The sequence below is a fragment of the Argiope bruennichi genome, chromosome 10 (assembly GCF_947563725.1).
Source record: "Argiope bruennichi chromosome 10, qqArgBrue1.1, whole genome shotgun sequence".
In the NCBI taxonomy this organism is placed as follows: domain Eukaryota; kingdom Metazoa; phylum Arthropoda; class Arachnida; order Araneae; family Araneidae; genus Argiope; species Argiope bruennichi.
In genome coordinates this window covers 121,357,712-121,380,131 of record NC_079160.1, presented here as the reverse complement: position 1 = coordinate 121,380,131, position 22,420 = coordinate 121,357,712, and the positions used below count along the sequence as shown (strand labels likewise).

The 22,420-nt window shown below is 29.2% G+C and overlaps 1 protein-coding gene across 2 annotated transcripts in view; it reads right to left on the bottom strand.

Moving 5' to 3' along the window:
• LOC129988578 (potassium voltage-gated channel protein Shal-like) overlaps positions 1–22,420 on the bottom strand; it is a 299,749-nt gene that overhangs the window by 5,612 nt on the left and 271,717 nt on the right. Inside the window, exons 4-5 of one of the 2 annotated variants that reach the window (XM_056096829.1) lie at positions 18,156–18,311; positions 7,401–7,454 (exon numbers count right to left, since the gene is read on the bottom strand). In XM_056096829.1, the coding sequence (XP_055952804.1) occupies positions 7,431–7,454; positions 18,156–18,311 (180 nt within the window). In that variant the 3' untranslated portion in view covers positions 7,401–7,430. The remainder of the gene's footprint in view (positions 1–7,400; positions 7,455–18,155; positions 18,312–22,420) is intronic. The other variant, XM_056096828.1, reaches the window with a different exon arrangement.

The following is a 22,420-nucleotide window of genomic DNA, read 5'->3' as shown; positions in this document are numbered from 1 at the left end:
TTTGTTGATGACCTAATTGTCATTCAAGTGTAGGCATTTTTTATGCCACTGTATTGTTTCCTAGACATAGTGAAACATATTTACTAATTATTATTAACATAGAGTGAAAAATAATAAATTGTCCACCGGTGAGCCAGTTCTTGAAGCATACCCATCAATAGCAAAGGCAGAGGATAGAACTAACAACCATCTTCTATTCACCTTTCAGTGCCTTGCCTGAACCTATTAAGAATACGGCGGGAGAAAATCAATCTTCATTGGATATTCAAGTTAGTTTCAGAAAGAATGTGTCAAAATTAGAATATTTTCTTCCAACAGAAAAGTTGTAACTGCGACATGAATGTATAGCTACGCAAGAGAAGAATGGCTGTTTCCTCGGCTTAAAACAGTGGATCTCCGCCCCAGTTTGCTTTAATCTGTTTCTCGCCTGCCCTGAATACATGCCTTTGCAATTTTGTTTCGGTAATACATTTATTTTGGGTCTTGCCTACAACAGCAAAAGAAGACAAAGGCAAATGAGAATTAAACTCTTACAAAGCATTGAAAATACGTGCTTTGTGCTTTTTCTATGTTTGGAAAGATGTACATGACAAACCACAAAGCTCATGTCCCACTATTACTAGAGTTGTTTACTATTGCAGCGTTTGTGAGTAAGATGAGAATTTTTTTCCATTTTAATTTTTCATACGCTTTTCCGTATTTTATGAACAAATATTATTGTATTGAGGATGCCGTTGTGTCATTTTTCTTGAAATTATTTTCTCTTTTTGAATCATGGAACCTGTGCCCTTTATTTTAAGCAAGGCATTTTTAAACATATCAGTGTGTGGCCTGAATGAACAAGGTATCACTGAATTTCTTAAAATTTAATTTATTTTATTTCGTTCCGTTTTTTATAACTTTTACATACGTTAGTAATATTTTTTTAAAAAATTTATATAAGGTACCATTTTGCAACTAACTCCAATATCCGCATAACAGTTATGACGACCCGTCATTCAAAACAAAATAATCAAGCCTCAACAATTCTGATGTGCTACTTTTTGAAATTTAATCAATAGGTTTTAATTTTTCTGATAGAAAGTGAATAAAGTATTGTAATCCTCAAAATTTCGAACAAGAGGCTTTAGCGAATTTTTGAGTTTCAGACGTCTCCGAGTCCCAAAAGCACATTTATGGAATTATATGTCTATGAGTCCTGTAACCGGAAAACATTGAGCTAGATGGATGGAACTTCCTATGTAATATTTACAAATAAAAAAAATGTATTTTTTTTTTAAAAATTAAATTTAGAACTAAATTCATTCTCATGAAGTTTTTCTGTCTTAGTACCAGTGAACAGCGTCAAACCGAAACAGCTAGATTTGGCTTGTATTTAATTTTTATATAACTGCATCAAATTTTGAATCAAATTCATCAAGGGATTCATCTCTGTCGACTTGTGTATTTACATGCATGTAAGCGCGATAACTCAAAAACGAAATGATTTAACGAGATTCTGTATGTAATCTTGACCAAAGTTATAATTTTGTTGGCGTCAGATAGAAAAGAAGATGTTCAAAATGCATGCATTTCTTCACTATACTACGAAGAACAAATTGCTTATGTATAGACACTGATAATAAAAATATGAGTACTCGTGGCGTTATCGGCATTTCCCTAGGTCTATAATTTTTATTAGGGGGGGGGGACTATAATATCTTTATTAGGGAGTAAAGAAAATTTTTTTCGGCAGACAATTCTTGCTGTTAATTAAGCTGTATATAATTGACTCTTTCTTATGACATCATTTTCGAATTTCGATTGTTAATTGTTTGTTTTCTCGGGCCAACAGGATGTGTATGTATGTAAAGGTTCAGTGGTGTCTATAAAATTGAGTGGTTAAGAAATAAATATACTGTAATATTCGAAGTAGTTAGTAAGGCGGAATAGTTTCTTGTGGGAATGTGAAAAATCATTCTGTCTGCAATTGGTTTATCTGATGTATTAAATTTTAGAAGATTAGAATTAAGAAAAAATCGATTTAGATTACTAAAACATCGTAGCATGATAATGTTTTAGGCTTAATTCTTCTGTTTTTATTTTATTTTAAGAATTTACTGTAACAATAGAGATATGTAATTTTAAAAAATGCATTTTATACCGCTGTAATACACTTGCATATAAATTCAACAGTTAAAGAAGTAAAAAAAATATTGTTGTAAATTACGCTTAAAAATATTTTTAAGAGTTCTTAAAATTGCAGAAAAAAATAATACCAAGAAAATAAAATTCTTATCACCTAAAAACTAATTTTGTTTATATTTTAAAATAGTGGAGTAGTCGTTTTTGTATAATAATCTATTCCGAAATCATCGAAGGGAAACATCATATTTTTTTATTAAAAATCTCTTTAAAATTTTGTCAGATCCCTTTTTAGGGACCACTTAGCCACCGAGGAATACATACTGTTATGTAATGAATGTTATACCTGTAAGTCCAAATGATTGCTCTATAGTGTATTTTGAAAAACATTTAAGGCCTTCTTTTCACATCATTTATAAATAGTGTTCAACTTATAGATTTAATGCTTTTAGAAAAAATATTAACAATAATAAAATTAAACAATAAATGTGCTTAAAAAAAGTCAACATAAAAATTGTGATTTAGGGTTAATTTAACTTTTTTTTTCATTTTCTTCAAGAAGAAAATGTCCAGGACTTCGCAGCATAATATATATTACATAACCAGAAGGCATACGCGGTGATGTGGGTCACATGTGTATGACATCACAAGTATTAACGTCTTTGCATTTTAGAGATATCTAAAGTGCTATCTATCAAATCCATATAAATTCATATATGCATTTCTCTTGTTCGAAATTGTTCTAATTTATCAAATTTTTCTTTCCAACAATACTCCTATGTACCCTTTTTTTTTTTGTTTCCGTGCAGTTGCTGTTTGGATATTTTATTACCGTTTCATTCTTGCTAATTTTGTGGAAAAGCGAGTTATATTTAAAATTTGTATTAGTCGACCATTAAAATGTTGTCTTCTATAAACAATAACATATTCATTTAAATAGTTTAAATGTCTTAATTACTTATTATATAATTTTTCATCAGCTATGATCTAGAAATAAAGGTTTATGTCTTGAAAAAAATAGTGAAATTTGTAGGAACTACGAAAGCAATATACTACGATTTATTATTATTATTATTATTTGCTTGATGGTGGCGAGGTTTGCAGTTTCGACTGTTTGTTTGTTTCGTGGACAGTAACTACCAAAATCCGTTGACGTGCAACCGATTCTGAGTTCGCGTGATGTTGTTTTGATGTGATTAAACATGTTTAGTTTCAAACAAAATAAAGAATGTGTGGCTGCATTTTTATTTCAATTATAAAAAAGGCCAGTTTTTGAGGAAATTTATGGTAACAATGCTCTAACGTAAGACATGAATATGCACTGGTTTAGACGATTAAAATTAGGTGATTTCGCACGTTTGGCATTTAGTGTATAACCATAAGCTTCTAGAATCAAGCGAAATAATGAATACTATTAACTATTATAAACAACCGATCAGTTTAACCATTAATGAAAGGTAAAATATCCACTTGGGCGGAAGACATTGAAAAGTGATTTTGCAGTTAGACAGCGTTTCATATTCTACGCATCAATAGATGTCAGAGACATCATTTCAGCACATGGTGAGAACTCTTGCCCTATCCGCCATACTCGCCAGACTTGGCCTTACCGAACTTCCACTTGTTTTCATTGATATCTCGCACACGAAATTGCCAAAAAATGATTTACTAACTGAATCGCCACAAAATGTGATTTTTTTTTGTTAGGATTTGAAGGACAGATGGACAAAATGTATGGCTAGTGATGACATATACTTTGAATAAAGTATTTGTTACCTTTCTCACAAGATATAACTGTTTTCTTCAAGAAATTCTAAGAATTTAGATGCCATGATTTTAATCCTACCAGCACATCTGGTATGAAAAAAACTCATGGTATACAGCAAAAAAAATATTGCTCATCTTCAGTTCAGTGTAAAGTCATAAAATGATATTCATCTTATAAAATCGATTTATGTTTACAATTAAAGTAGTGATTTACTGTGAGTTTATTGTTAAAATGAATATTTTTAAAAGAATTATAGAAGAAATTAAGGTAAGAAAATACGCAAAGAAAAATAGAGAAAAATGAATGTAAGGCATGCAAGAAACATCAAGAGAAAGGAAAAAGATAAAAAAATATGACAAAAACACAGAAAAATATAAAAAGGAAAAAAGATCAATAAATAAATTCCTTTCAATTTCATTCCTGTTATAAATACTTTTTATAACAGGCTTTTAGAAAAGAGAAAAAAATCATTAATTTAAAAATCTTGTCTTGATCTTTTAAAGCTAAAATTTCTTACATTTTGCATGTCAATAAAGACATTCAATTTTTTTTTTACTGTTAATCTCATTAAATAAGCCAATAAACCCTGTATTGATCAATGATTCATATTTACATATTAGAACATATTTATTTTTGAAAATAAGTTCGATAACTTAATTTATTAATAGAATTATTTATGACATTTCTAGATAAATTCTTAATAAAGGAATTTTAATATTAATATTTTTAACTGATTAATATTTTTATAATATTAAAATAATAAAATGAAACATTCATTTTTACAATTAATATTTTGAATTGAATTAAAAAGAATTTAAATATGAGTTCAACTTTTTTAGTTATTTTGCCTGCATTTTCTTACATTTATTCATATAAATTTACATGACTTTTTTTTGAAAAAAAATTGTCTCAGAAGGGTTTGTTTATTTTCGTTTTGAGTTTTTGAAAGGATATACTTTACCATACTCATGAAAAGGAATGATAACAATAAGAAATAATACAAAAAGAGAAACTGAAACTAAATTATAACATTACAAACGTCATGCAAGCAATAAATCACAATTGTTATTTCAACTGTAACTGACAATTTTTGTGAACATTGAATAATTATTGTCTTCTATCTCAGTGTATGACGGTAATTTTTTTTGAGATAAGTTGAAAAAAAATCGGTTTCATAAGCGTAATGGCCTTCCTGCATGAAGTTTTGTGCATATCTCATTTCTTTTTTATTGTAACTTACTTTTTGCGAGTTTTACAAGAGTTATTTGCATACGAGTTTTTTAAATGGTGATATTAATTTAATTTAGAATGCATTGATTACTATTTTAAAAAAAAAGCTCTTTTTACTAATTAATTTGTAGGAATCTTGAGTTTTGGAAATTTAAAATCTTATGAATGGAATAAGAATAATTTTTCTGTTACTTTTATCCAAGTAATTTTGCCGTAAAGTTGAAAATAATTCTTTTCTTTCAAAACTTCAAGGCTTCAAAACGGCAATATTCCTTATTTATTTGAACTATTTAAAGAGATCTGGCGTAAAATGAATGATCTTTTTCTTGTTTATAAAGGTTTTTCTAGAGGAAATTTTGTAAAGCTCAGATTTTAAAATTCAATCCCTGTTGCAGAAATATAAAATATCAACATTTCCCCCTTTCATTTTGTAGACATATTTTTAAAAACTGTTTTCAAGCAAATCCTGTTTTTAGGTAGAGGTAATTTCTTCAAACATATAATTTCAAGAAATTTTTAAATCATAAATTTAAAAAAAATAACTCTTTAGTATTATTAGTATTATTTTACTGTAAAATGGTATATATTCAGATTAAATTAAAAAATCTCTGCAATTAACATTCAGGGGTTTTTTATTTCTTCATTTTAATTAAATTAATTTAGTTTTAAAGGCGTTTTTTTTCCTTCATAATTTTAAGATATTAAGAGGTAAAACTGGAATTGGTTTCCAATTTAAAGAACCAGTTTAAACACACAGACTAAGTAAGTGCAAAACATGTTCAGAACAATGCACATTAGCAACATCGACACATGAGACAGACGCCAAGATGCACACATGTGTTGCACTTCACAAGATGCTGCAAGTTAAATCATCATTTTTTCACTATCAGCTGTGCAGACGAGTAAAAGTGCTCATGAGAAACATCGAGTGCACGAAGAATTCTCGGCTTTTTTTTCGAATTAATTTGGAATTAAGAAATGGTTAGCTCAAATTTCACGTTATCATGTGCCAACAAGAATTTGGTGGATAAATATTTAAATTATGTAAGCTACCAATTATATTGCGAATAGTCAGTTTATCATTAAAGTGGGTTTGTACTCGGCCAGTAGGGAACGTATGCGTAGAAAGGCTGGAAAATGCTGCTCAGTCCATGGCAATAATTGTCTCGAGAGAACAACAACGTGCCGCTGTATTTTTTTTTTTTTTTTACTGCTCATGCATTTGTAGAATTTGCGTTTTTTAGTGATAAAAAATTATCTTAGATAAATCATTTATAATAGATTGAGATGAGTGATAACTGAACTGCCCACTAAACACGATGATCAGTGAAAAAAAAAAAAAAATCAGGCACGCCAAAACGGCAGTTTATAGCCAAGCATGAAATGCCTGAATGAAATTGTGGCAACCATAAATCAGTCCCTTTCTGCGCATGCGTTTTCTTACTGGATGGTTTGTAACTGGCCGAGTGTAAATCCACCATTATGTTGAATACTGATTCATGATAATTATTAAGCCTTTCATTTGAAATGTGCTTACTCAAGTTACCATCTATTGGGTTACAGGAATATTGTCATGAAACCTATTTTTCTCTAGTACAGATGTGAATACCGTTTAAAAAATGGATCTCAACATAGTTGAGCAAGTTTGATGGAAGCTGATTTCTAAAATCAAAAACTGTGTTTTTCTATCCTTTAAAAAATTATTATGTATTTACATGCAAAATTTAACAAAATGAAACACGATAATCACGTTATCAAAGATAAAAGCCTGAACTCCGGCGTTAAAGGGGCAAAATCATGTACCTCTATACTTTAATCATGTCTAAAAGATACAGGCAGTCCTTTTTTACATAAAAAAATCGTTATTTTTAAGAGCATTCCATTCCCTATAAATTGAATTTCTAAATTAAAGAATTGGGTGTAATATAATTCAAAGCACAATTTCCTTGTAAATGAAAATATTCAATAAATTGTTGATGTCAACAATGAATAAGTTTCGATAACTCCCTCCCATCCTATTACCACCTCGTTGTGCACATGATAACGAACATTTTTGTTCCACTTTCTCTTTTTAAATTCCCTGAATGTGTTCGAATGCGGCGAAAGGAGAGTATGAAGAAGAGACAAAGAGAAAGAAGAGTGCAAAGCTGATGCCTATTGTTTTGGAAGCAAAATAAACAAAATGCAAGATGGGTACATTTCACATGGGACAAATGCAGGGATGCAACATGAGTGAGCGAAGTGCGATGCAGAAGGGGTTGTCTGATGTTCTACTTACCGGAGGGTGGGCCGAACTACGGAGGAACGTCTACTCTTCTCGACGACAACAACCCTGGTGAGAAACGGCACTCACATTAGAGCAGTTAGTTATGGTCTGCACACTTTGCACTCTACTTACTCTTCTCGCAACTGCGAACTCATTTTTTTAAAAAACAAAATAAACATAAACCACATTTTTAGATAGATCTCATTTATGCATTTGGATCTTCAGTAACTATTGCGAAGAATTTGAAATGATAGCTGCAATAACTTCACAAAATGGTATTTAAAAAAAGATAATAATAAAGCAGAAGTGAAACGGTTTCTTTCTCCTATAGGGTGTATCAGTACAGCGATTACAAAGTTTCAGGATAGATAGAATACACCTAGACGATGGAAAATCACATAGGAATGGCTGGTGTGAAACGCTTCCCTGGCGCGGTAGTGACGACATAAAACACAAGAAAGGGAGGGTACGAACAAGGTAAGAAAACATGTTTATAATTCTTAGTAGAGCAAAAATACTGCGAAAAAAGAACAAGAAAAGATAACGATTTCCATCAAATATTTAAAAATTACGACCCCGATTAGGCTTAATTAAGATACTATTACGATCCCAGGCCTCACTTCGCCGGTGCACTGAAGATTTAACATTAGGGAAAAAACTGGGCGTGTCCCAAACTTCCCCAGCAGCTGCCACGATGTTGTCAATAAGGTCCTAGGCACTATTAAAGGAAGTTTCCTACACCAGTGTCTTGATGTACTCCTAAAAGAAATAACCAAGGCAAGTGAAGTCTGGCGATTGAGGAACCAATGCACTGGACAATCCCGCCCGATCCACTGTAGGGCATACGTTGCATTCAGATGGAGACGCAAGTCAGTGCTGTAATGGTCGTAGCTTCTATTATGCTAAAACCACATCGAAGAACGCATAGCAGCCGATACGTGTGTGTCGTCCAACAGCTGCAGCAATACTTGCTGAAGGAAGAACAGATGTCATACGTTGGGACAACAAGTACGGTTCGACGAGGTGGTCTCCTACGATATTGTCCCATAAGTTTACTGAAAACCTTTCCTGGAAAAACCTTTCCAACGCGGATTTATGCCGTCACTACAGCGCCAGGAAAGCATTTTGGACCATACATTGCTATATAGTTCCCTTATTGTCTAGGTGTACTCTGTTTCTCTTGAAAGTTTTCAACCGCTGCACTCATACACCATGTATACCTCTCACTTAATATCGTTTTGCCATATCACGCGCAAAAGAGATCAGATGAGCACATTTTACTTTGTCTGAACTACAATGCGATAAAAGCTGGAAGGAAAAAAGAAACAGTGACTGACATTCGTTTTATTCCTATTTCTATTCTCGAAAATATTTAACAAATATTATTGCATCGAGAGGTATGAAACATGTAAATAACAATTTGATTTCCTTTTAAATAAATTTGAACTTGATACTAATTATTGGTAGAAACAGATCTTTCACCAATGAAATAATCTTGTACAACCATGCGATCATTTAATAATAAATATTAATAAATATAATGAGTTACGTAACTTGACTTAAGCCATAATTTTTTATTTACTCCTATTTTGAAAAAGTTAATGTTCGGTTTACTTATTTATAATAAAGTTACCTAAGAGCAGATTATTAAGCTTTGAACTGCTGAAATTTTGCTTGATTTGAATATAATTTGTATTATGTAAAACAGATTTTCTGCAAAATCTTTTAATAAATCTTTAAATCTTTTAAAAAATCTTTTTAATATCAGATATAATCTGAAATTATGCCATTCCTTTATTATATGAAATTACAGGAGGAACGTTTTAGCCTTTATTTACTTTCGATGATGATTTAATGGAATTGTATGATAGAAAACATAAGTGTATTATAAATACTTGACAATTTGCAGTAACATATTCTAAATTTTATGGTAACTTAAAATTAAATTAAATAATAATTGTTTATTTAAAAATATCATGCCGCACGCTATATGCTATAGAAGTATCATCTATGTAATCGATTAACCATATAAAGGACACTAATACGATATATTAAAACTGATATTATTTAATGAATGATATTTTTAAGGTGATATGAGAAAAGTCATTTCATTAATGATTATGTTAAATCTTTGGGATACTCAAAATACTGTATTAAAATTAGTTCTTAGAAATGGACAAATTTCCATGATCCAAAGAAAGGTCGAAATGAAATATATTTCAGAAAATAAACAATGAGCAAGATGATAATATTTCAAGTAATATATATTGAACAAACAGAATTTAAATTCTTGATCTTCACATGTTAGTCGAATCAGAATTTAATAGTAACACTTTTTTTAAAAATTGGGATAATTTTTGAGAATAGGAACTATGAATATTAATTAACATGAAATACCATTTTCAAAGCAAATTATAAAACTTGGAACTAAACACAATGGAAACATAAGTGGCTGAAAGAAATAAAGTAGTATATAAGCACCAGTATTGTTCAAGAAAAGGAAAGAATTTCTTATTCACGCCTAAAAAAAGACAATTATAAATTTTTTTACTGTTATCTATTTTATTAAGAAATGTAGTTTTATTTAACATATAAGTAATGATGCCATTTATTTTATCATAAATAATATCTAATTAACTTCAGCATTTTTTTACTTAGAATGTGACAGAAAAAAATGAAAAGATACTAGATGTAATTTTTACTTTTTAAAGTTATTAAAACAGTTATTCTAATCCCTCAGGAAACATTATAAGTTAGAAAATATTTAAAGTATCTAAATATTTTTTAGAAAAAAACGCGAAAAAGAGGAAGAGAAAAAGAGAGACTGGAAAAGAAAACGTTTTTTATTTATTCAGGACTTTTTTCATTTATTTTTATTGCATGACAAATGTGTAGGAATTTCTAAAATAATGCTAAAGTAAAACATTTATCCTAAAATGAAGAGTATTTATATAAGTATTTAAAAATTATGAAAATAAACATGCAAAGTTCTTTTTTGAAGTGTGTATTTTGGCGAAGGAGCGTTTGAATTTATCGAAAAATATTGTAAATGTCAAAAATTGATTGAATTTATCGAAAAATATTGTAAATGTCAAAAATTGATTGAATTTATCGAAAAATATTGTAAATTTAAAAAATTGATTTAATTAACGATTTGCTTTCCTTCATTCAAAAACAACGCAACCACCCACATCTAATTCAAAGTATGAAGAAAACTTAAATGTTTTTTCATTTAGCATTTATAATAAAAAAAACAGGAAAGAATGCTTGACGCCTGTAATTTTCATGTAGCGAAAGAGCAGTTGACAGATAAAAATAAACAATAAAATTTAAGAGGTATTCATTACACTTCTGTTGATCGGAAGAAACCAAATTGAATAACAGAAGATTTCATGGCTTTAACTCCTATATACAGTTATTTAATAAACGAAAGGAATACTGTTGAAAAACGATAGGAATTTGAATAAATAGTTTTTGTATTCATTAGAAAAGAAACAAATAGAAATTAGATAAAACAAAATGTTCAGATATTGCTGAAATTTTTCAAGTATCAGTAACATTATGTAGAAAACTCTAATGAATACTAATGTTGTGTTTTAGAATATTTTCAAATTAAATTAGGCTTCCGTAAAAATTTAATATTTAAATGTATTTCTTCATTTTTTTACTATTGAAACCAATGCATAAATATGGGATTGCCTTTCTTTGTATACACAATCTAAAAGAAAATATTCCGAAAACTGCAGTTACGCCCTTTTTTTAAATTGAATAATATATTTCGAAGCTTTCTTGTTGTAATAAAATCATCTTCAACCACGGATATTTGCTCAATTTTTGTTTTGCAAAATTATATTTGTCGTTACATTGAATTAAGCAATATATTGCACTTTATTCTTTATTCTCATTATTCAATATATATTTTCATACTGTTAGTTTTACTAAAAGAAATAACAATTTTTAAGAAAAAATTTTTGTCTGTAAATTACTTGTTATAAGACACTGCGATACGAGTAAACAAAGATTATGATACGAGAAAATTTGTTTCTAAATATTGCTTTAAAATATTCAAATTTTTATCTTAGGTATTTGCATTTGATCTTTCATTACTAATGAAATGAACCTGAGATTACGATATATGTGTTTTTAAATTATATTTAATTTGCGACTAAATTCGTGAGAACAGAATAAGGTCAACAAACTTATGAAATCTACACACAAAATTAATTCGTTTTGTCTAATAAGGAATGAATTAGTTTAATAATCGTTCTCAAGTTTATAATTTTGTTAAAGAAATGTCATACAAATTCACAAACTATTTTATGATATCTTAGAAGTAAATGTTGAATCTTTTTTCCTTTTGCACTTCTTATTTTGACAACTTTCGTTTTGAATTCGAAAAATTACTTTAAAAAATGCATGCATATTATATACGAAGCTGTTACTTGTGAAAATATGGCATTATTTGCAATTCAACAAACTACTGTGTATTCATGCAGAAAAGGCAGTATCTCTTATTGTATGGTACATCTTTAAGTAAATTATCATATTTCCACAACAGCTATGACTGTTCGTCTGTGAAACTATCTTGTCATTATAAATGATAACGCTTTTTCTCTGCAACAAAACATTAATTGGTAGCGAGAAAGATAATATTCAGAAAATAGGATGACCAGTTAGATTTCTACATCTGTATTTCATTGAGCATGGTCGACATGTTCTAGGAGATCTATTACTAATTTAAGTCCTCCTTTTCAGATTTTAGGTGTATTACAGAAGCTTTGCAAGAATAAGGGTTCTTTTTTGTGCTGAATCCATGGAATACATTTTTTGGCTTATCATCTTGTTTGTGTATGATGCATCGCTTTTTGAAATCATACTTCTCTTATGCCCTGGTACTAGATGATGCATCAAATATGTCAAATTCAAATACGTAGCTTTAATATAAAGAGATAGTTCTGTAAGCTTGTTTATATGCTAATCAATATTTTAGTAGAAATTAAATACCCCTTCATTAAAATCAACATATAACGCTTCTGACTTTTCTTTGTGATTTTGTTTGTTACTCCTACCACCTACTTTTTTTCGAACAGTTATACTTGCATTTTACCTTATGTGCATTCCGGTCCATTGCAGGCTGATACGTTTGCTGTATTGCTTATTATACACTTTACACTTGATGGCAAAACGGAATATTTTTCTAATGCCAAAAGAAGAATACTCAAAAGTAAATCAGATTTGATAAATACAGGGAATGACCTTTATATTTTCCAAGCCCGTATACAATGTATACTTTCTTTGAGTAATCTAAATAAATAATGTTCTAAAAACAAAACTCAGAATTATAAACAGCCGGATTACGGATTTACAGATTTTATGCAAGATCTCGCAGTTACAGACAAAATCAGCATCATTTCGAGAGTTTTTCATAGAGTCAAACAATTCTTTCACAGCCGCAAGTTGTGCAGATAAATTTCAGGAGGGCCACGCTGTTTTCTAAGAATGTATTAAGTATTAGTTCAAGGTGAGTATTCGTATCCAGACAAGCTTGAACTGCAAACTTATGTTCTAATAGGAATATTGTTCAGTTTTCTATAATATTATGAGACTTCACACCAGAATGGTATTGAAAACTTAGATAAAAAATACATAATATTCTTACTATAGGGAACTAAGTATTAAAATAATTCACATTTTTCAGAATAAAAGTTCGTTGTTGGAGAAAGCAGTAACAGCAAAAACGAACCACAAAAAATCTATGATGCCCGTTTTTTTTCGTGAACGCTGTGGATATATTAGGGCCTGGAATTAAGGTTGGAGTTGGAGAAAAATACTGAAAGTAATAAATTAAAGTAAAAAAAACAAAAAAACTTATAGAATACCTTCTCTCCAATTTCTTGTAAAAAATAGATTTCGGAAAACAAATTCGAATGACTTCTGGGTAGAAGCAAAAGAAGAATACCAAGAACTAGATATATTAAAATAAAACAGTATTTAACCATCTTTCTCTAACACAGAATTTATAGAAAAAAAACATATTCGTCTTATGTTTATATTACTAACAAATATCATAAAAGTCTTAAGGCAGTTCGAGGTATGAAATTGTACTTTCCTTCATTTAATTAAATTTTTATAGAACTTAGTTCACTGAAGTTTTCCTCTAAATTAAAAGTTGATTATCAAAATAAATGATTGTTTGCTTCCATCATAAATGAATGCCAAGTGATTTCTATGCAATTTTCACATTTTAATATCTTGATATAATTGTATTATCAAAGAATAAAATGTAAAAACAAGAATAAATCCTAAAGGCTTTTTTAAGTTAATTCGTGCGGTTTGATTTTTAAACTAAACAAAACTCTTCAATGTTATTATTAAAAACTTTTTTCATAAAGGAATGATTGAAAGGTATGGCAATAGCGGATATTAAAAAAAACTGTTAATTAAAAGCTAAAAAAAAAAAAAAAATGTTGGGAGCCGTTACTTTAGAAGAAATTGATCGAGTTTTCATGGCAATGCATGCATGATAGACCGACACTCTATTAACCAACACAAGGGACACTTAGTTTGAAAAACTCATGCGCCTTAATTAATCAATCATTTTACATTTAAAATAAATTACTGGATTAATTAAATAAGTATGTTGAACTGAAACTAAATAGTCCATTTCGTCATTTTTTTAGAAGTCAGATTTTTCCTGTAGAATAAATCTTTTAACTTAATTTCGAATTTTAAATTCACTTAATTTCAAATGCCGAATATAAATGTCAAAAAAAAGATATGTGTGTTATTGTTACTATATAACTGAAAATAGAAAAATAATATACAATTATTTACATTTTGGATTCTTTATGAAGTATTAATCGAATTTCCAACAAATGCACGATAAATTATTGATCTCTTATCCAACAGTTTAGGTAATGGGCATCCTCTTTCAAAGGATTATGTTGCTTAATCGATCACCCACTCTTTATAGAAAATGAACCACTGGCTCAATTAAGCAAACAGATTGAAGAGAAATTAAATCAGCCGTTTCATCATATCGCAGAAGCCGGTGCTTTCTTGGAGAATAAGATTCGCAGATTAAATCATTCCTTTTGAGACTAACTGCGACTTTCTCCACACAGGATTTCACTTTTCTGCAATGTTAATAAAATATATTTTGTAAAGCGGGAATATTTTCGCGAGTTAAGTTTGCATTAGCCTAACAAGATTAGTGCTAAAGGCTTGAAATCTATTGTCATCCAAAGTTGTTCCACAGCTTAATCGTCTTTCCATGCAAATTTTATTTTCCGCCCTCCATAATTAGCGCTGAAAGTTTTGCTCTTGATGCAAATCGAATAGAGAGCCGAAAAGCAGCTGGAAAACTCAATTACTGAGAAAGACTCTAACTCAATAAAGCGCAACTTTTCCGCGCAGCAAACGATTTTTCCGGCGCACAAAACTCTACAGAAGCCAGAAGAAAATGAATTTTCTCAGTTAATAGCGCGACAGACGATTTTTAAATATTTCTCGCAGCTGAAATAAAGGAGTTTAGTGGATGTTTTCACGGCAAATAAAAAAATATATAAGAAATTGATGGCAACAATTTGTTAATTAATAGGAGGTAAAACACAAATAAGTAATTATAAATCAATTTAAACAACTCAATCCTACTCTGTTGGATGTAAAGAATATAATTTATAAGAGTTCTTATTGCTCTCAATCTATGTTAAAAAGTTTACAAAATCAATTTTTATTGAAGCAATTAAAGCAAATTAAAGATTAAAATGTTTGGAATTTTTAGAAACGGACATTAGACAATATGTTGGAAAGAATTCCCAAAAGAAAAGCTTGTGAGGAATATTTTTGGATTTGAAATAGAAAGAACTACAATTTGTTTGAATTTGGAATACCAACTTTTTTTCAAGCCATGATCAGGTAAATAAACAAAATTTTTCACTTCGAAGATACCGCAACGTTTTGTAATATATAGACAGAAAGATATAGGAAAAATTCTTTAGATATGTTATGGAAATGATTTATATTGCAAAACAAAGCAAAAAGAAATTTTAGAGATTAATAAGAGAACGATTTCTTTGACAATATTTTATTGTTATATATATTTAAAGAAACAAATATATATAACAAAGGCTCAACAGATTTAAAATTTAAAAAATCGAATGATAATATGCAAATTTTTTATAAAAGATTAAGTAACAAGATATAAGAGAAAGATAAAACAATGAATTATTTATAAAATAAAAAATCCTCTTCTCTGAAAAATAATAATAAATAAATTATAAATAAAGCAATCACAACATAATAATTTATGCATAAAAAAGAAATAGATTTGTTAAGATCATTTGCATTGCGTTTCACAAAATTGCACAATAACTGATAAATACGGTATAAGAAATTGCAGCAATTTGAAATCTAGAATCTTTTGTCAACATGTTGTTCTGAGAATATTGGTAATTATTTTTTACAATGCACGATATAAAGATCTCAAAGATTTAATTTTACATAAATGATCACCAAATTCTTTACTATTTATCTTTCCTTAGCTCTAAATTATCCAATTTTGTCTGTATGGTAATAAGAATTTAAAAGTTTTCATTATCAATATTTAATAATTCTTAAGATTTTGAACTTCCAAATTTAGTTACAGATGCAAGACATCCAGCGGCTTTTTTGCTAAAATTTTGTCCTCACCAAATGAGGAAAAACAATTTCAAGCAATATTTTCTGCGTTTTTAGTTAGAGTTGAATACTTAAAACTTGAATACTTAAAACCCAGTTGAATACTTAAAACATGGGAAGAAATTTTGGTTTTAGATGAAACCTTAACCAGAAATTCAAAAAATTTAAACAGAAAATATAATTTTTTTTTATCCATAACGGGTGCAAAGTTTAAACTACTGAATTCCATTAATCTGATCGGTAATAAATTTTGTTGAGTATGGGTAATTTCAGCAGATTGAAAGAATATCATATCCAATATTTTTCTTTTGTTTCATTTTTCATCACTTAATTAGCATCATTACCGTTCCCAATATCCGAATTTAAAAAAAAGTGAAAAAACATTTAAATTTTTTGAACCAGTAACAAGTATTGCAGGTTTTTTATCAACATCTCGCAGAAAAATGTCAAGACATCTGTTTCAGGTTTGAAAAAAAGTAATTTCATCATATTCGTTATTGGTTAAGATTTTTTTTTTTTTTGCTTTTTTTGTACAAGTTGAGAAGTGAATATTGGTAATGTTGCTTGCTAAGCAGCATTTTACACGATGCAGTGACGATTTTTTTGTAATTAAAATTTAATATTTCCTTTTTATAGTAAATTTCTGATTGATTGGTATCAATATAATTATCTCATTTTTTTTAGAAAATTCGTGGAATTAGTTGCAGAATTGAGAAATGGTAAAAATTTGTCATTTAACTTATTACCTCTTATCTTATATCTGTCTATTATCTCTATATTATATCAATATATTTAAAACCATTACGTTCGTTCCAGAAAGGCATCCTTTAAATATGTGTGTGTGTGTGTGGGGGGGGACTCACTGCTGAATATCCCTGAGTAAAAGGCATGTGACTCGGAGATAAATCGAAGAATTTCATTTAAGATCTTCGATAGGAAAGGGTTGATGAGCAATCAGCAGAGAAAACGAAATGCAAGGGAGCATAGCTTAGTCCATTCCGGATTAAAAATAAATTCATTTCCAAATTGAACCAGGGCATCTTAATATGTCTAAATTGAATAAACAATTTGCTAGTAGTAAATATCTTCAGTTAAGAAGGATTTTTGTTTGTTTATCTAGACTTTTGCAAGCCAGTTAACAGTTATGTCGGAAATAAATAAAAAATCTTTTTTTTATCTACTGATAAACTAAAATTTTAGAATATTTAAAACAATTATGCAATTTTAAAATCGTTCTTTTGTCGTTTTTGGACTTAAAAACACTGAAAGATAACTTTCCCCCTTTGACCGACAAATAGTATCCATAAGCATTTGAAATGAAAATGTCTTAAACTTTATTTATCGTTTGCCTTTTAATAAATATGTTTCAAGATTCCAAGAGAAATTAAATATAGCAAAACTTGCTATATTTAATAAGAATGCATTAGAAAAATGCCATAACTAGTAACAGAAAAATCCTAGCAAGAAAAAATAACCATTTAATGTAAGATATATCCATAATTCTGCGCATTCCTTAATACCCATCATGGTTCTGTTTTGTTTATTTCGACCGCGCTTATTTTCCATTCCCATTCATTAATTTTCTGTCAAGATTTACTTATTGTTATATTGTATCCCCAAGTTCCATTTAAAAAACAAGTAAATAATTTCTCAGTGAAAAAAAATTATTAAAAAAAATAAAAGTAAAATTAAATGGCATATAAATAAATATATATATAAAAAAAGGAATACGTAAAAGCGCAAAAGAAATGAAATAAAAAAAATATATAAAAAATAATATTTACATAACAGAAATAACAATGGAAAAAGCAAAGAATAAAAATAACATAAAAATCGCAAATGGTTTTAGACGTGAGTTTTGATCGCATACAAACTACGAATTCCGGAAAGAGCATGCACACTTATTTGAGATATCTGTATTGAAACATCCTTAAGGCGTCGTAAGTCCTGAGGAGAATATCTTGAATATTTACTTCCTTATTCTTTTACAAAAATAGCGCGATCTCTCAACAACAACATCAATAACAAAAAAGTAGCAGAAGAGTTAAAATTTTAGGAATGGGGGTGGGGGTGGGTCTCTGTACTCACCTGATAGGATTTCTTGCTGCACCTCCTTCCGCAACAACTCTGGAGGATTATATTTTCGGCTGAGGAGAAAGACGGCAGGGGGGAGAGCGGGGGAGTAGAGGCCGGTCGATTCGGTTGACCATTGTAGGGAACCTCGTGCTCCACGAACTCACGATCCTGCAAAGGGGAAAAAAGATTTCCGGTCAATGCAAAAGAAATGTCATTAAATCTTCTATTAGGGACATTTTATCAAATCTTTTATATTTAGCTCTCACCTAATGTAAAAAATGAACACTCATTTAATGTATTTTATGCATTTTTAATGTTTAGCAACTTAATATGTAATGTTTTTTTTTCTATTCTTTTTCTGTGCCAATATGCGTTTTCTCTAAAGGGTTCTTTATTGTTTGCAAGGATCCAATGCCAGCAAGTGTGGTTTTTTCCTTCATGCTAGGTGGGGTTGCTATTCGGTTGCCCCATCAAGTTTTACGCATGGCCTCTTGCTAGTTCGGGGTTCGCACAGTTATATATCTTCTTTTAAACAAATAAAATTATTTCTCTTTAATATTTACTTGAGTTAATGTTATAATGTATAAACGTTACTGGCAAAACATTTCACAAAATTTCATTAAAATAATCTTTACTTATATGACCACACGTCCTGATTAAAGGTTGGGTCTAACCGACATGCTGCCGATATGAGATCAGATAACATTTATAATGTTTTCATGCACTCGTTAATTTATTTGATCGCCTATTCCGTTGGTGGAAAGAAAGAATTTATATTTCTCTTGAGAATTTTCTCAAACTTTTCTCAGTTATGCCCCAATCCTGCAAATTCCTAGTAAAGTATATCGTGTTCATATTCTGTGAACCAGTATCGACCGCATGTAATTAGATGAATTATAAATTGTAGTTCGGTAGTTAGATATTGTGATAAGACTGCCCATGTAGAAAATCCACGGTAGGCCTGATTTGGTCATACAGAATTTTAGTTTTTATCTGAGTTTTATCTTACATCTGCTAACCAAGGCCGTAGCGGAAACACTGTCCTAAATCATCAAATTAATGATTATAGAATCAGAACGCAATCCGGATGCCATCCGGTCACCATGCTATCTAATACAATAAAATATACATCTTTCGAACACGAACAAAAACATGTTTCATTTGGCCATTTCAGAATCCAAGAAGAAATCATGTAAGGCCCAATGTCGTGTTTTTGTTAACTGGAGTTTTATTTTTAAACGATGGCGATCTAAGGACGTCGCTAAACTATCGCTAATTTCATGTAGTTCAATTCTATGAAAGGTTAATCTTGAAAGTTTAAAAACCCAACCAAATTAAAATCTATAGCATCATTTAGCTCAAAAATTTCCAAAAATTAATGGTAGATATGCAACACATATACTTGACAACTTTTCTAGGACATCATCTTGTTTCTATCGAAATTGTACCTGCAAGATTGGTTTAGTTTGGACAAATATCATTTTTCATGCATTGTATTTGAAATAGATGAGATATTATTAACGGATGGGCAATTAATCAACTTTGTTTTGGTATTCCTACAAAAAACTAAGATCTTCTTTTGCCAATCAATGCTGTCCCCATTTCTAAATCTGCAAATGAAAGATTCTCCCAAATTTTAAGGTTTCACACATTCTACTTTCATATTTGAAAGCTGTTTTTTTCCATTTCGGATACGAGATATATTTTTAATTCAAGTGTTCCTACAGTGCGACTAGCTATAGAAACGGATTTCATAGTACTTTGTCTCTGATATTTTATATTTATTTTTTACAGTAATAAATACTATTTTCAAAGGAAATTATTTCATTATACAAGAATTCTGGAGAGTATTTTTAAACATATTCTTTTGCATTATCTTAAAAAGGAATGGATTGGCAGATATAATATAACTGCCTATTTAATGTTGTTAAAGTGTATAAAATTTTAAAATTTGCAATTTAATACAAACATTTTGGAATTTTAATTTTTCTAATATCTTTTGCAATGAGTTCATAAGGTGATATATATATCAATATGCATTTGCTAATCAAAGTTGAAGTGCAAGTTATATTACATTGTGCTGTGGTGGAACCTTATAAAAGAAGCAATTAAAAGAGGCTTCAATTATTTGAATATTAAATTTTTATACTGCATTTTATGTTGTCACGAGGGAATAAATTGGTTCCGTAAATGGAACTGACAGCCAAGTCATTTACATTCAACACCTTTATAAACCTTTAAGTGCTATTATAGCGCTTCAAATTCTTATATCTCAGAAAACATCATTAGAAAATATAATTTTACTTTCTTATACTCAGTATCAAATCTCCAAAAAAAAAAAAAAAAAAAAAAAAAAAAAAAAAACCTTCAAGCTGATTAAAAAAATATTAGAAAATTCTTTAGTAGAATTGTGGTAACACTATTTCTCACTCTTTTAAGTAACGTTTGAACCTTTGAAACCCATAAGTAAATTTCAGTGAACTGCATGCTGGAGTTTTCTGTCGAATCGAGTTCTAAATCTGTTATCCTCTGTTACCGAAACTAAAATCTTGCAAGTCCATTGAAATCGGATTTTAATATATTTATTTTTTTAATATTCTAACTCTATTTATTTTATAAAATAACATGTATATAATTAATCACTATAATTTATTTTATAAAACAGCGAAAACATTTAACATATTTTAAAACAATAGCCATCCATAAATCACATCGAAACAATGCTTCCTCCTTAAGTGCCAAATAAATCCTTAATCGCCTGGAACTGATGTGGGAGACGGCAGACTCCAAGAACATTTCAACCACAAATGTAGCGGGAGACCCTGAGCAATTCTTCAATAAACGTCCAAAGGAAGCGCATTGTTGGAAGTTCTAAGGATAAATTTTCTATTAAAGAGCCTTAGATGGAAACTAAAAGATCGGATACCATTAAAAATCTGAAAGTGGATAAATGGAGTATGAGCCACTTTAAAAATTTTCGAGTGGAAGGCTTGAGGATAAGTTTTCATCTAAGAACTCCTCCACAAATGGATTGTTTCAGAAGGTTATGTTAAAAACCTAGCAGTGATTCCTTCAAATTCTGTTAGGTTTAGAAGATGTCAAACGATGATAAGACCATGACGTATGATGATATTGAATACTAAAGAATATTTTGGTATTATTTGGCGTTTGAAACTTAATCGTTTAGCATTGCGAAAACTTTATCACTCATAGTGATGGGAATATTGTTTCATATCGATGTGGCAAAGAGACTATCTGTTTAACAAAGTGAACTTTTGCCATGCTCTGTGGAACATTGTACCTTGCAGTTGACTGAAATCAGAAAAACAATTCCTTGTCATAGGGACAAAAATTATCCTCTTTTTTTAAGCAGAAATCATGAAAAAACATTTAATTTCATGGAGGGGACATTCTGTGAAAGACATTTTAATAGATATTTGGCAGAACAATGTGTATTAATATCACACAAAATGTATTTAATTTTTTATTATTATTATCTAAGTATTATTGCACAATTTTTATATCTTATATATATAAAATATTAAAAAAAATACCTAAAATTTGAGAAATTATTTGCATGCTATTTTTTAAAATTCATTTTTAAATAAAAAAATATTTTGATAAAAATATTATTAAAAATATTACAGTGATGTACCATAAGTTTTTATCTTTATTTAAAATTTAAATTAAATGATAATATTTGCATTACATCCATACGGAATGTCATGAATAATATCAAAACATGGAAAAAATGCATAACGAAAATTGTATTATTTAAATTGCTGAATACATGGAAATATTCTAAAAGTTGTTGATTGATGATTTCAAATGAATTTTTTTGAAAGTAACATTTACTGTACAGCAATATACAACACTAAGAATTAATTTAAATTTAAAAAAAGTATAAAAGTATTTTAAAATAAACAGTATAACTTATGTTCATTTATCATTTATTAGCGATTAAAGATGAATGCATGGTAATAACATATTTAATTAAGAAAAATAATAAAATTATTAAAAAAAAACTTTAAAATGTTTTAATTTTTCCTTTGAACTAACCAAAATAAATTAGAATTACGGACGATCGTTTAACAATGTGTTTATAAGAAATATAAAGGAAACATGAAATTCTATTTATCATTGAATTCAAAACATCAACAAGTTTAGGTGCTAATGAAACTCGTCCTTTTTCATGAATATAAGATGTTAAATTGAAATTGGATAAATAAAACTGTTAAATGTATGTAATTTTTATAGTTTTGCAATAGAAATGCATC